The 13,898-nt window shown below is 38.1% G+C and overlaps 1 protein-coding gene across 7 annotated transcripts in view; it reads left to right on the forward strand.

Moving 5' to 3' along the window:
• Nucleotides 1-13,898, forward strand: part of FAM185A (family with sequence similarity 185 member A) — a 112,061-nt gene that overhangs the window by 40,515 nt on the left and 57,648 nt on the right. For all 7 annotated transcript variants that reach the window (XR_013995330.1, XM_081079555.1, XM_081079556.1 and 4 more), the window contains one exon: nucleotides 7,700-7,834. Coding sequence is in view for 6 of the 7 variants with exons in the window: in XM_081079555.1 (XP_080935681.1) it covers nucleotides 7,700-7,834 (135 nt within the window). In the remaining variant the exon portion in view is untranslated. The remainder of the gene's footprint in view (nucleotides 1-7,699; nucleotides 7,835-13,898) is intronic.

The raw sequence follows: 13,898 nt of genomic DNA on the forward strand, positions 1-13,898 counted from the left end.
CCTCCGCCCATCTAGCAACCCTCAGTTTTTCCTCTTTGTATCCGAAACTGTTTCTGATTAGTTCGTTCACTTATTCTCTTTTTCAGATTCCGCATATAAGTGAGATCATATGGTATTTGTCTTTCTTTGTCTGACTTATTTCACTTAACATAATGTTCTTAGGTCCACCCATGTTGTTGCAAGTGGTAAGATTTCTTTCTTCATTATGGCTGCGTACTACTCCATTGTATAAATGTACCACAGTGTCTTAATCTAGTTGTCTACTGATGGGCATTTCGGTTGTTGCCATGTTTTGGCTATTGTGTATAGAGCTGCAATAAACATAGGAGTGCATACATTTTTTTGAATTAGAGTTTTGGATTTCTCCAGATAGATACCTAGGAGTGGAATTGCTGGATCATAATGTAGTTCCATTTCAGATTTTTGAGATACCTCCATACTGTTTTCCATAGTGGCTGCACCAATCTGCAATCCGACCAACAGTGCACAAGCATTCCCTTTTCTCCACATCTGCGCCAGCACTTGTTGTTTGTTGATTTATTGATGATAGCCATTTTGACTGGGGTGAGGTGGTATCTCATTGTGGTTTTTATTTGCATTTCTCTAATGATTAGTGAGGTTGAGCATTTTTTCATATATCTCTTTGCCATCTGTATGTCCTTTTTAGAAAAATGTCTCTTCATGTCCTCTGCCCATTTTTCAATTGGGTTGTTTGTTTTTTTGGAATTGAGCTGAGTGAGTTTTTTTTATAAATTTGTGATATTAACCCCTTATCGGATATGTCACTGGCAAATAAATTTTTCCATTCAGTAGAATCCCTTTTTGTTTTATTGATGGTTTCCTTTGCTGTGAAAACACTTTTTAGTTTGATGTAATCGCACATGTTTATTTTTTCTCTTACTTCCCTTGCACGAGGGGATATATCAGTAAAAATCTTACTCCGGGTAATGTCTGTAAAGTTTCTTCCTATGTTTTCTTCTAGGAATTTTATGGTTTCAGATCTTACATTTAAGTCTTTAAGCCATTTTGAATTTATTTTTGTATATGGTGTAAGGAGGTCATCCAGCTTTATTTTTTTGCATGTGTCTGTCCATGTTTCCCAGCACCATTTATTGAATAGACTGTTTTTACCCCACTGTAAATTCTTGCTTCCATTGTCGTAGATTAAATGGCCATATAGGCATGGATTTATTTCTGGGCTCTGTATTCTATTCCATTGATCTATGTATCTGTTTTTATGCCAGTACCATGCTGTTTTGAATACTGTAGCCTTGTAGTATAATTGGATGTCAGGTATCGTGATACCTCCCACTTTGTCTTATTTCTCAAGATTGCTGAGGCTATCTGGGGTCTTTTATGGTTCCATATAAATTTTAGGATTATATGTTCTATTTCTGTGAAAAACATCATTGGTACTTTGATAGGAATTGCATTGAATGTGTATTTTGCCTTAGACAGTATGGACATTTTAACTATATTAGTTCTTCCTATTAATGAACGTGGTATGTGTTTCCATCTATTTGTATCTTCTTCCATTTCTTTCTTCAGTGTCTTATAATTTTCTGAGTACAGATCTTTTACTTCTTTGGTTAAATTTATTCCCAGGTATTTTACAGTCTTTGAAGCAATTGTAAATGGGATTGTTTTTTTAATTTCTCCTTCTGATGTTTTATTATTGGTATATACAAATGCAACTGATTTCTGAATATTAATTTTGTATCCTGCTACTTTACTAAATTCATCTATCAGCTCTAATAGTTTCTTGATGGAGTCTTTAGGGTTCTCTATATATAGTATCATGTCATCTGCATATAATGACACTTTTACTTCCTCCTTACCAATTTGGATGCCTTTTATTTCTTTTTCTTGTCTGATTGGTGTGGCTAGAACTCCCAGCACTATGTTGAATAGAAGTGGAGAAAGTGGGCAACCTTGCCTTGTTCCTGGTCTTAAGGGGAATGGTTTTAGCTTTTCCCCGGTGAGTATGATGTCAGCTGTGGGTTGATCATATATGGCCTTTATCATGTTGAGATATGGTCCCTCTATTCCCACTTTCTTAAGAGTTTTATCATAAATGGCTGCTGGATTTTATCAAATGCTTTTTCTGCATCTATTGATATGATCATATGATTTTTATTTTTCATTTTGTTAATGGGATGTATCACACTAATTGATTTGTGGATGTTTAACCAACTTTGCGTACCAGGAATGAATCCCACTTAATCATGGTGTATGATCTTTTTAATGTATTGCTTAGTTCTGTTCTCTAATACTTTATTGAGTATTTTTGCATCTATGTTCATTTGAGATGCCGACCTGTAGTTTTCTTTTTTTGTGGTATCTTTGTCTGATTTGGGGATCAGGGTGATAGTGGCTTCGTAAAAAGTGTTTGGGAATCTTCCCTCCTTCTGGGTTTTTTGGAACAGCTTCAGGAGAATAGGTGATAATTCTTTTTTGAATGTTTTGTAAAATTCACTTTTAAAGCCATCTGGTCCAGCGCTTTTGTTTGTTGGGAGATTGTTGATTACTGATTCAATTTCCCTGGTGGTAATCAGTTTATTCAGGTTTTCTGTTTCTTTTTGAGTTAGCCTTGGAAGGTTGTATGCTTCTAGAAAACTGTCCATTTCTTCCAGATTGTCAAATTTGTTGGCAAATAGCTGCTCATAGTAATTTCTTAAATTTTTTTTTTGTGTTTCTGTGGTATCTGTTGTCACTTCTTCTCTTTCATTTCTGGTTTTATTAATTTGGGTCCTCTGTTTTTTTTAATGAGTCTGGCTAAAGACTTGTCGATTTTGTTTATCCTCTCTGAAAACCAACTCTTGGATTCATTGATCTTTTGTATTGTTTTTCTGGTTTCTATCTCATTTATTTCCACTCTGATCTTTATTATCTCCTTCCTGTACTCCCTTTGGGCTTATTTTGCTGTTCTTTCTCCAGATCCCTTAAGTGTGAAGATAAACTGTTGATTAGTAGTGTTTCTTGTTACTTTAGGTATGCCTGCAATGCTATGAATTTCGCTCTTAGGACTGCTTTCGTGGCATCCCATAGATTTTGGGTCATCGTGTTTTCATTTTCGTTTGTCTTGAGATATCTTTTGATTTCTTCCTTGATCTCATGATTGACCCATTCTTTATTTAGTAACAAGTTATTCAGCTTCCATGAGTAGGTGAGTCTTCCAGTTTTTTTTTCTGTAGTTCATTTCTAATTTCATAGCACTGTGGTCAGAGAAGACAATTGGTATGATTTCAATTTTCTTAAATTTATCAAGACTTGTTTTGTGGCCTGACATGTGATCTGTCTTGGAAAATGTTCCATGTGCGCTTACGAAGACTATGTATTCTGCAGCTTTGGGGTGAAATGCTCTGGAAATATCGATTAAATCCAACTGATCAAATGTGTCATTTAAGGCTACTGTTTCCATATTTATTTTCTGCCTGGAGGACCTGTCCCTTGTAGTCAGTGGTGTGTTGAAGTCTCCTACTATGATAGTGTTACTGTTGATCTCTGTATTTATGTCAGTCAATATCTGTTTTGTATATTTAGGTGCTCCTATGTTGGGTGCATAGATGTTTACTAGGGTTATGTCTTCTTGTCGGATCGATCCCTTTATTATTATATAGTACCCATCTTTGTCTTTTAATATATTCTTCATTTTAAATTCTATTTTGTCAGATATAAGTGTAGCAGCTCCAGCTTTTTTCTCATTTCCATTTGCATGAAATATCTTACTCCAACCCTTCACTTTCAGCCTGTGTGTGTCTTTTGATCTGAGGTGAGTCTCTTGTATACAGCATATACAAGGGTCTTGCTTTCTTATCCACTCAGCCACCCTATGTCTCTTGATTGGAGCATTTAATCTGTTTACATTTAAAGTGATTATTGATAGGTACATAGTTATTGCCATTTTGTTTTTTGTATTTGTGTTCTTCATTAGTTAGATGTTTTTCATCTTTCTTCTGTTTACAGAATCCTTTTTAACGTTTCCTGCACTGCTAGATTGGTGGTAATGAATTCCTTTAGCTTATTCTTTTCTGGGAAGCTCTTTATCTCTCCTTCAATTTTAAAAGATAGCCTTGCTGCATAACGCAATCTAGGTTGTAGGCCTTTGTTTTTCATCACTTTGAGTACCTCTGCCACTTCCTTCTGGTCTGCAAAGTTTCTGTAGAAAAGTCATTTGGTAGGCTTATAGGAGTTCTCTTATATGTAACCCGCTGTCTTACTCTTCCTGCTTTTAGGATTCTCTCTTTGTCTTTAACCTTTGCCCTTTTAACTATAATGTGTCTTGGTGTGGGCCTGTTTCGGTTTATCCTGGTTGGAACTCTTTACACTTCCTGTGCTTGTATGTTGGTTTCCTTCATCAGGTTAGGGACGTTTTCGGACATTATTACTTCAAATATCTTCACGATCCCTTGCTTTCTCTCTTTACCTGCTGGTATTCCTATGATGCGCATGTTGTTGAGCTTGATGGTATCCCAGAGGTCTCTTAAACGATTTTTATTGTTTTCTATTTTTTCTTTTTGTTGTTCCATTTGGATGATCTCTGCTAACTTGTCTTTTAAGTCGCTGATTCAGTCCTCTGCTTCATCTAGCCTGCTGGTAATTCCTTCCAGTGTGTTCTTTATTTCAGTTATTATGTTCTTTAGTTCTAACTGGTTGTTCATTATGATTTCTCTATCCTTCATTTTGTCATTAAGCTCCTTAAACATTCTTATCATCAGTGTTCTGAACTCTGTCTCTGATGGGTTGGTTACCTCTGTTTCATTTGGTTCCAATTCTGGAGGTTTCTTCTGTTCTTTTATTTGGGACATGTTTCTTTGTTTCCCCATTCTGGCTGATTCTCTCTGCTTTGATGTATTATGTAGATCCCCTAGAGTTCTTAGTTCTTGCTGGGTTATCTTGTGTAGTATGTGTCCTTTATATTTGCCTTGCACTACTTCCTTCTCCTCTGTGTGTGCTCCAAAGGTGACTCTTGTGTTGTGTATATTGTCTTGTTAAAGTTGATCTTTAATTGATTTTCGCTTGTGAGTAGGTGGTGTTAACTCCTAAGCTGACTAGTTTTGAGACTTGGCTCTGCCCACAGCGGGGTGTTCTGCTGCATGAGGGTTGACCACTTAAATGAGGTTTGGCCTCTATGGGTTCTTGTCCCTGTAGAGAATTCCCTCTGGGTGTGTGTCTTGTAGGTCAAACCTGGTTATACTCTGGTTTGGCCTGGAGTTGGCCTCTGGGTGAGTTGAATCTTGTGCCTCTTAAGCTGGGTCCTCATGTAGGGCAATTTCAGAACAAAGCAAATCACAAAGCACAACAACAACAACAAAGAAAAAACCCAATACACTCACAGGTAAAAACAACCTATAACCCGCACTCAACACAGGCAAAGATATCAAAGATGTAAAAACAAAACAAAACACAAAAAGCAGCGCCAGTCTTGGCTTAAGCCCACCAAGTAATCTCCAGGTTGTGCTCTGCTGCACCAAAGAGTCCTCTGTGTATTGTGCAGTCAGAGCCGGTCACCTGGTGCCCAGAGTGACGTTGGGACTGCAGATTTAGATGAGTGGGGCTGAGGGGTCTGGATGGTAGTTTCTACAAAGTTAATGCAGTTTCTGCTCTTGCCTGCACATATGCGCACTGAGAGTAGCACCATCAGTCTTGTGCCCAGTTCTCCTGAGTCTTAGGGCACTTCCGTGTCTGTGTGTGTGTGGGGGGGGGGGGGGCAGGCGGGAGATTTCTGAGCTGCTGAAAGCCCAGAGCTGTGTCTGCTGCCTACTGCTGATCCCTGGGAGTGTCTGCAGTTGTTAATTGCCCTCCCCTAGGAAGGCCAGCAATGGTGGGGGCTGGGGATGGAGAGGTCTTCTCTCTTCCGGCCCAGCCGTGTCACACTCTTCCCACAAGCCAGAAAAGGTGGTGGCTCGGGGTGGAGGAGTCTCTTCTCTCCTAGCCCAGCAAAAATCACACTCTTCCCAGCCTCTTCCCTGGATCAGAGCTACACTCGGGTTTTCCCAGAGCCTGGGCACTAAGGCTCCTCTGTAATCTGACACTACTCCTCAGTTCAGGGGCCAGTTTAAGTCTCTGGAAGGGCGGGGGTAGGATTGGGAGAGTGGGGGGAGGGGCCCAGGTATGGAATTTGTGTCCTTTGTCCACCTAGGGCCCAGCTGGAGGTCTCAACTAAGGTTATTGCCTCAAATGCTGGATATGCTGCCCCTTCGGCAGGAGAGATCAGCTGTGGGACGCAGGGAAAGAGCCCACCTCCTGGTGTTTGTGTGCTCTGTTCCGTCCTGGGATCCCCTCCTTCTCTGTAGTCAGCCTGGTCTCCCCAGCCATTGGTGCGGCTGTGTCCCCACTCCCCTCCCTTCCCTCTTCCCCTGTTCACCAATTTGCCCACCTTCAAGTAATCCTTGCACGAGTCTCTTAGCTGTTCTGCATGATGAGCAGAGAGTTCTTTGATGCGTTATAGATGTCCCGTTTGTGATAAGATCTGGAGGAGAACTCAAAAAGTGCCCCCTGCTGCCGCCATTACTATGCAATTTGCTTTTTAAATAAACCAGTTGTAGTGATATGCTTTGTTCCCCCGTCCCTTTTTGAATAGTTCATCAGTCTTACCCCAAACTTGCAGCTCCAGTTAAGATGGCTAAGAAGATAGGAAGTTGCTTAGGGAGACTGAAGCTGATGTTAACCAAACTAGAAGGCAAACAGTGACCGGTAGATACATTCATTGTAAAAGGAACCTTTATAATACTCACAAGGGATCCTGACCATCTTTGTCCACAGAACTGGGGTTCATGTTTTATGGCAGGGGCCTCTTTTTTGATATATGAGAAACAGAGAAAGAAAAACTTCTGAAACAGGAGCATGCTAGTGAGTTTGCACTGCAACTATGCAATTGTTTTGAAAAATGATTTCTCAGCTAACAGAGGACTTTTTCTTGTTTCTTCCTTTAGAAGTTTGAATTACTAGAGTGTAGGAAAAAGTCCTGCCTTGGGTACACAAAAGACTAATCCATTAGAAAGAACCATGAGTCAGTTGAAATTCAAATATTCTCTGTGTTTACTATTGTCCTCTCCTCTCCCCCCACAAGGTACAAGCGAAAACACAAGAGCTCAGGGTTCTGGTTGTGTTATAATGATCAGTGAGGTCACAACACAAGTCCTGTAATAGGATGAGGTAGCAGTGTGTGAAATACCACAGTGGGTAAAAGCGTGGGCTTTGCTGTCACTGAACCGGCTCTAGAGTCCAGTACTAGCTCTAGTGGGAACTCGAGCAAGTTCTCATCCGTGTAATCAGGATTCTAGGAATACCTCAGAGAAGATATGGAGATTAAAAGAGATAAAGTAATTAAGGTGTCTGGCTCTTAGTAAATGCTCAGTTCATGTTAATCCTGTCTACAAGCATAAGATACATGTGTAGTATCCTACTAACTTTTCTGGCGTTGGATAAGGTGATGAGGGCTATTGGTAAAAGAAGAATAGTAGTTCATAATATCCTAATGACTCATACTCTTGATGGAAGTTCCTGTGAATGCCTTGGGAGGAAGGAAATGTTGACTACCTGGGAGTAAGGAAATGACACTGCTGTTTAAGTAAAATGTGCTAAGGAGTAAAGACAGCATGCCAGGAGCAATGCTACCCATTCATTCATTTTTATAATAGACTCTGGTACTTTTGATTTCTTTGCATTGATAAGCTCTTCTTTAAACTTATTACAGGCTCTATTCTTGTAAAGGTCGCATCTTCTCTTCAAGCTCATTTACAGTTATCAGGGAAAGAGGTTGACATGAGCTCCGAAGTCTGTGTTCAAGAAATGGCTGAAGCTCATAAGGACGACGGCGTAACAATCACAGGTAAGGAGACAGCATTTCGGCGTATGTGATGTATAGTCATTGTCCATACGTAAGTACACATATGATATACTTAATTGCAGTTTGTCTTTTATTCCTTTCTGTTGTCACATTTGGTGTTTGACACTTAGCTTCCAACTGCTTATCAGTAACAGTGCAGACATTTAGTTTGAAATACTCAGTCCAGTCATTGGATAAAACTGATTTAAAAATTTTTCCTATCTCGAAGAGATATTTGCACACCCATGTTCACGGCAGCATTATTCACAGTACCCGAAAGGTAGAAGCAACCCAAATGTCTATTGATGGTGAATGGATAAATGAAATGTGCTAAAGCCTACACACAGTGGAATATTATTCAGCCCTAAAAAGGAAGAAACCCCTGTCACAAACTAATCATGAGTGAAACTTGAGGACATTATGCTACGTAAATTCAGCCAGTCACAAAAAGAAAAATGAATGGCTGGATGGCTCAGTGGGTTAGAGCGCAGTACTCTTAACAACAAGGTTGCAGGTTCGATCCCCAGATGGGCCACTGTGAGCTATGTCCTCCACAGCTAGACTGAAGCAACCCCTTGACTTGGAGCTGACAGGTACTTGAAAAACACACTTAAATAAATAAAATTTTTTTAAAAAATAGTAGTCACATTCATAGAAACAGGAAGAAGGGGAAGGGGAAAATGGGGAGTGTTTAGTGGGTGTAGAGTTTCAGTTTGCAAGATGAAAAGTTCTGGAGCACAACAGTTGAATATACTTAACACTACTGAATTGTAAACTTAAAAATGGTCAGGATGGCACATTTTACGTTATGTGTTTTTTACTACAATTTTAAATGTTTTAAATCATTAAATTTTTTTTTTCTGGCACAGATGTTTTCTAATTTTGAACTTAAAAATCAACTAAATATATTATTGTAATGCAAGATTTGAAGTTACCTTTATATGATTAAATTAAATGGGTATTTGGTTTCACATTTTGCACATTGTAAACTTGTTCTTTTAGTATAAAAAATTCTCAATCCCAGAAATGTGAATAGCTTTTGCACATTTTTCTAATTACCTGTGGCTGCACTGATGACTAAATACTACTTTTTAAAATATTCATTGTATAAATAATATATATACATAGTAAAAAAAATTAATGCTGGTGAGGTTTTCCTTTAAATCTCACCAGCATAAAGGAAGACATTGAAATTAAAGTATGTACATGCATGTATACTATAGGCTGACCCATGAGCTAATGTCTAGAAAAATAAAGTGTGTCTGGTGGTGGTGGCAATGGCTGTGGGGGTGGCTGAAGCTTCACAATATCAAGCTTCAGTTTTAAATATTCATTTAGTATGTCATAAAAGTTAAGAAAGCAGTCTTAAAAATCATGGAATATTAACAAAAAAGCATAACAGCAATAAAAATAACACCTGTACACTCTCAGATCTAACTCAATGCCTAATGGTTAGTTACGTGATGAAAATTTAAGTGTATTAAGTATGCTAAGAATCACGTTCTTGTGATCCAATCTCTTGAGTTTGATAAGGAGCCAGTAGAATTACCTTTTTTGGCCCCAGTAATCTAAAGCAATATAACAAACTTATTTCATAATGTTCTGAATGATAACAGTGTAATGAAATTATTTTACATGTGTTAAGAATGTTTGAATTATAAAGTTATTTTGTCATTTTTCATTCTGTGATTCATAAAATCATATGCCTTTCTGAAATACAGATTTAGTTTTAATTCAGTTTTAAAACCCCATTCTCGTCACTTCAGGCTTTAAGAAGACTTCATTGAATCATTTAAGAACACTTCCTAGTTCTGTCATTGGATAAAATCAGTATCTGCAGACCTGATCTCTTTATTAAATTCTTGCCCATTTCATTACACTAAACCAGTACCACCTCAAACTTAATATATTTAAAAAGAAACGTTATTCTTCCCTAGCCTTGCTCCTCCTTCTGCTGTCTTCTGCATTCTGCATTTTCCTTCATTTGGTCAGTCAGTCACGCACAGTGTCAGGCCCTGTGAGAAACTAAGAGTGCATAGATAATAAAGTATGGTGTCTCTGCCAACCTGAGGAGATTATATCCTAGCAAGGCAAGACAAACAAATCAGTGACTACAATGCAGTGGGATAAATGTTATAATAAAGGTATGTACATAGTACTGTGAGAACATGTAGGTGACACATCTAAATAAGACAAGCACTGTAAGTTTGAGGAAGTGAGAGAAGTCCAATATAGCTACAGTATAGTGAGTAAGGGGGAATGTGGCATAAAAGGAGACTGGAGAGTTTGGGAGGGGGTCAGATCACAGTGATGTATCTTAAACTCCACATATAAATAAGCCTTCAAAAAATGTTGGCTGAAGAAATAGATAGATGGATGCTATGAGGAAGATGCATGGTTACCGCATTGGTTAGTATGAAGCCTCTCAGCTTATTTAGTTCTTTTTGTGTGTTATTTGTTATGTCTTACACGCTAGCCCCTCCTTCCTAAACCAGTAAGACTCAAATTGCAGAATGAAGTTTATTTCCTGTTCATAGCTCAAGAATCTAGGTACTGATCAGCAGACTTCTGTAGAGTAGCACATGATAGTCTACAAGGTTGGGCCCCAGATCTGTAGGTTGTTTCTGATATTAGGTTAAATCCATTAGAGTGACAATAACAGAAGGACCTCAGATAAGGACAGAGCAGTCTCTTTCGGAGAGAGTTGTATGAATAAGTGATTGGGTTTAGAGAACTTTCATAATTCACTTTGATTCTAAAACTTGTTTGGTGCCCAAAAGACCACAGACCTTATTTATCAAGTGGATGGAATAATTTAAGAGGCATAGAGCACATTGCTTTTCCTGTGGAGATTTTCAATCTGAAACCCAATTTTAGAAATAATGAGCACCTTTATGTGTGTGCTATTATAGGCAGCTGAGCTCATCTCATCTGGGTGTTTCTAATAGAGCCTGTGAAGCATAGAAACAGAAATACCCTCTCTGCTTAAGAGGTCTGGATTGTATCTGTAGTATAACCTCTGTATGATTTCTGCAAGAAGCCATGCTGTAAAATTTGGTCCCTGGGGCTCAGGATTCCCACAGGGTTGATGTTTTAGCCCTGTAATTTTATTTGATTTCCTGCTTCATAGTTTCCCTTGCTATTGCTGTCATTGACAAATAACTGTATGTTGTATGATTATTAAAGTGATTTACAAGTATTATGTGCTATTCAGAGATCAGAGGACAGCCTGGGACTCTGTCGGGCTGAAACATTTACCTACTGAAAAGCTGTGCACTGTGTGTATTCTTTGGTGTGCATTCTCTAATCCTTATGAGATCTGTGGTTCTAAGTTTCATGCTCTATTCATATATAGCCAACTCAACACATAGTAAATGGCTTAGGTAAAATATTTTTAGAAAGAAGTTGACTTCTCTCGTAGGTTTTAGACTTCGTTCATTAACTTAGATATGAAACCTCACTGTGCTATATCAAGCCATTCTCTAAGCCCAAACATGTATGTGGTACACAGTCCTTTTGTCTTAAAGCTCCCCAATTTAGATGTTTAGAAAGTATTAGAGATAAACTGTATTGCCAGCCAAATGATTGTTATTTGTCACAGTCATAGTAGAGAAGATGGTAATACTGGGTTCACTTTAGTGAAACTGGAAATGTAAAACATAGAAAAAATAAATTAATTTGGGATCAAAATACACTAAGAAGAGGGTTCTCACTCAGCTTATTTTCAGGCCAGAGAGTTATACATTTAATGGTATTGTAATTTATGCTGGAAGTTTGGTTCATGGGTTGGAAAAGAGGTTGAAATGGGACAAAGCTTATTGGATGGCATTTTTCAGAGCTAGAGACACTGTTTTAACTGCAAATGGGAAAAAAATCTAATCTTTTCATATGACTCAGAGAAACACATTTTTTTTAGAAAACTCTGAAGCTTTCATTTTCTCCAAGCTGATAGCGTGTGGATTTGTCAGTCATACAGACATGCTTCAGGATGGTATAGAAGAACTTCAGTAACAGAATGAAAAATGCTGCAGGCTTTTTGGCTGTCTGCTTTAAAATACTTTGACAGAGAGTTAAGGAACTGCCTTCAGTCTTTGTGCTTTTATGGTGTTTTTGTTTCCCCATCATTTTGTTATAAAGTGTAAGATCCTGGGAATGTCAGATAGTCAACTTTGTAATGTTTACCAGAAAAGAAGACAGGTTTTGTTTCTACTGATCTGTAAACTTGATCTGTAAGGCCATAGTAAATATGTTAGATTTTACAGGCTACATAGGGTTTTTGTTGCACATTCTTCTTTGTTTTCTTATAACCCTTTAAAGATATGAAAGTCATTCTTACCTTTTAGGCCATAAAAACAGCCTTCAGGCCAAATTTGGCCATAGTTTGCTGACCCTTAGACTGGAGATCAAAGCTCAGGCCCCATCTTAGAGCATTTGAATTCTGTTTGTAATGCACAGCGTGTTTTTTATTGTTTGTTTTTGGTTTTGTGTTTATTTTAGCCATTCAGGAAATACTAAACCACAAATCATACCCTAAATGAACTAAGCCACAAATCATACCCTAAATGAACTCTTCCCAGTAGTGCAGACAAATGATTTGTGCACATAAAAGTGTAATCATGTAAGATTTAAGAAACAGTGTACAACCATAGAAGATACAAGATGACAAACAAAAACACAAAAATGTATTCAACATCACTAGCCATTAGTGAAGTGCAAATTAAAACCAGAATGAGATATGACTACATACGTACCTATTAGAATGGCTAACATGAAAAATATTGATAATACCAAATGCTGACAAGGACGTGAAGAGATTGGATCTCTCGTGCATTGGTGGTTGGGAATATAAAATGATACAGCCACTCTAGCATTTAGTCTGGCAGTTTGTTAAAAAAACTAAACATGAAACTACCCTCTAACTCAGCAATTACACTCCTAGGCATTTATCTTAGAGAAATGAAACTTAGTGTTCACATAAAAACCTGTACACAAGTATTCATAGCTTTATTTGTAATAGCCCAAAACTGGAAATGACTGAAATATCCTCTACCAGTAAATGGTTACACAAACTGTATGTTCATACAATGGAATACTATTTAGCAATAAAAAGGAACAATCTATTGATATACACAGCTTGGGTGAAACTTAAGAGAATCATGCTAAGTGAAAAAAGCCAGTCTCAAAATGTTACATATTGTATGATTCCATGCATATAACATTCTTAAAATGACAAAATTATAGAAATGGAGAACACACACGTGGTTGTCAAAAGTTAGGGAAGGAGAAGGAGGATAAGACTATAAAGGGATGTCACAAGGGACTTCCTTTGTGGTGGTAGAACAGTTCTGCATCTTGCTTATAATGATGGTAACATGAATCTATACATGTGATAAAATATCATAAGAGTATACATAGGACATACAAAAAAGTGTGTTAAAAAAATGGTGAAATCTGAGTAAGGTCTGTAGTCTAATTAATTGTGCTTTGCCAACCTGGTTTTAACAATGTACTATGGTTATATATCACCATTGGGGGAACTGGGTAATGGGTGCACAGGACCTCTTTATAGTATCTGTGCGACTTCTTGTGAGTCTTTATTTCAAACGAAGTTATAGAGAAAGAGGAGAGCACCGATGGAGGGAGAAAAAGAGAGAGCAGAAGAAGAGAGAAAGAAACAAGGAAGTCTTCCAGGCAAGTAGTAGCATAAATAGGACTGATTTATCCTTTTACCTAAAACAACAACAGCAAAATTTTTTAAATAGACAAAACACACGATCATTGAGAGATGGGAAACAAAATAAGCCCCTGTTTGCTTCCTTGAGAGAGTCTCCACCCTGTAGTTAGTACAGAGGGAGAAGGAGCTCATGTGGAACTCAGCAGACTCCCTGCATGGAGGAGACCATGATGAGATTCTACAGAGACCACGATAGCTAGAGTTCATAGGACAAAATGCCAGAAGGAATAGAACCTGGTGCTCATACAGGTCCGGAAATAATGCCTGTGCCACTTGCCAGACTGGAAAAAGTCGTAACTCATGGGGGCATTGGTAGAGGACTTAGTAGTTGGA

The sequence above is a fragment of the Rhinolophus hipposideros genome, assembly GCF_964194185.1.
Source record: "Rhinolophus hipposideros genome assembly, chromosome: 18".
Lineage (NCBI taxonomy): Eukaryota > Metazoa > Chordata > Mammalia > Chiroptera > Rhinolophidae > Rhinolophus > Rhinolophus hipposideros.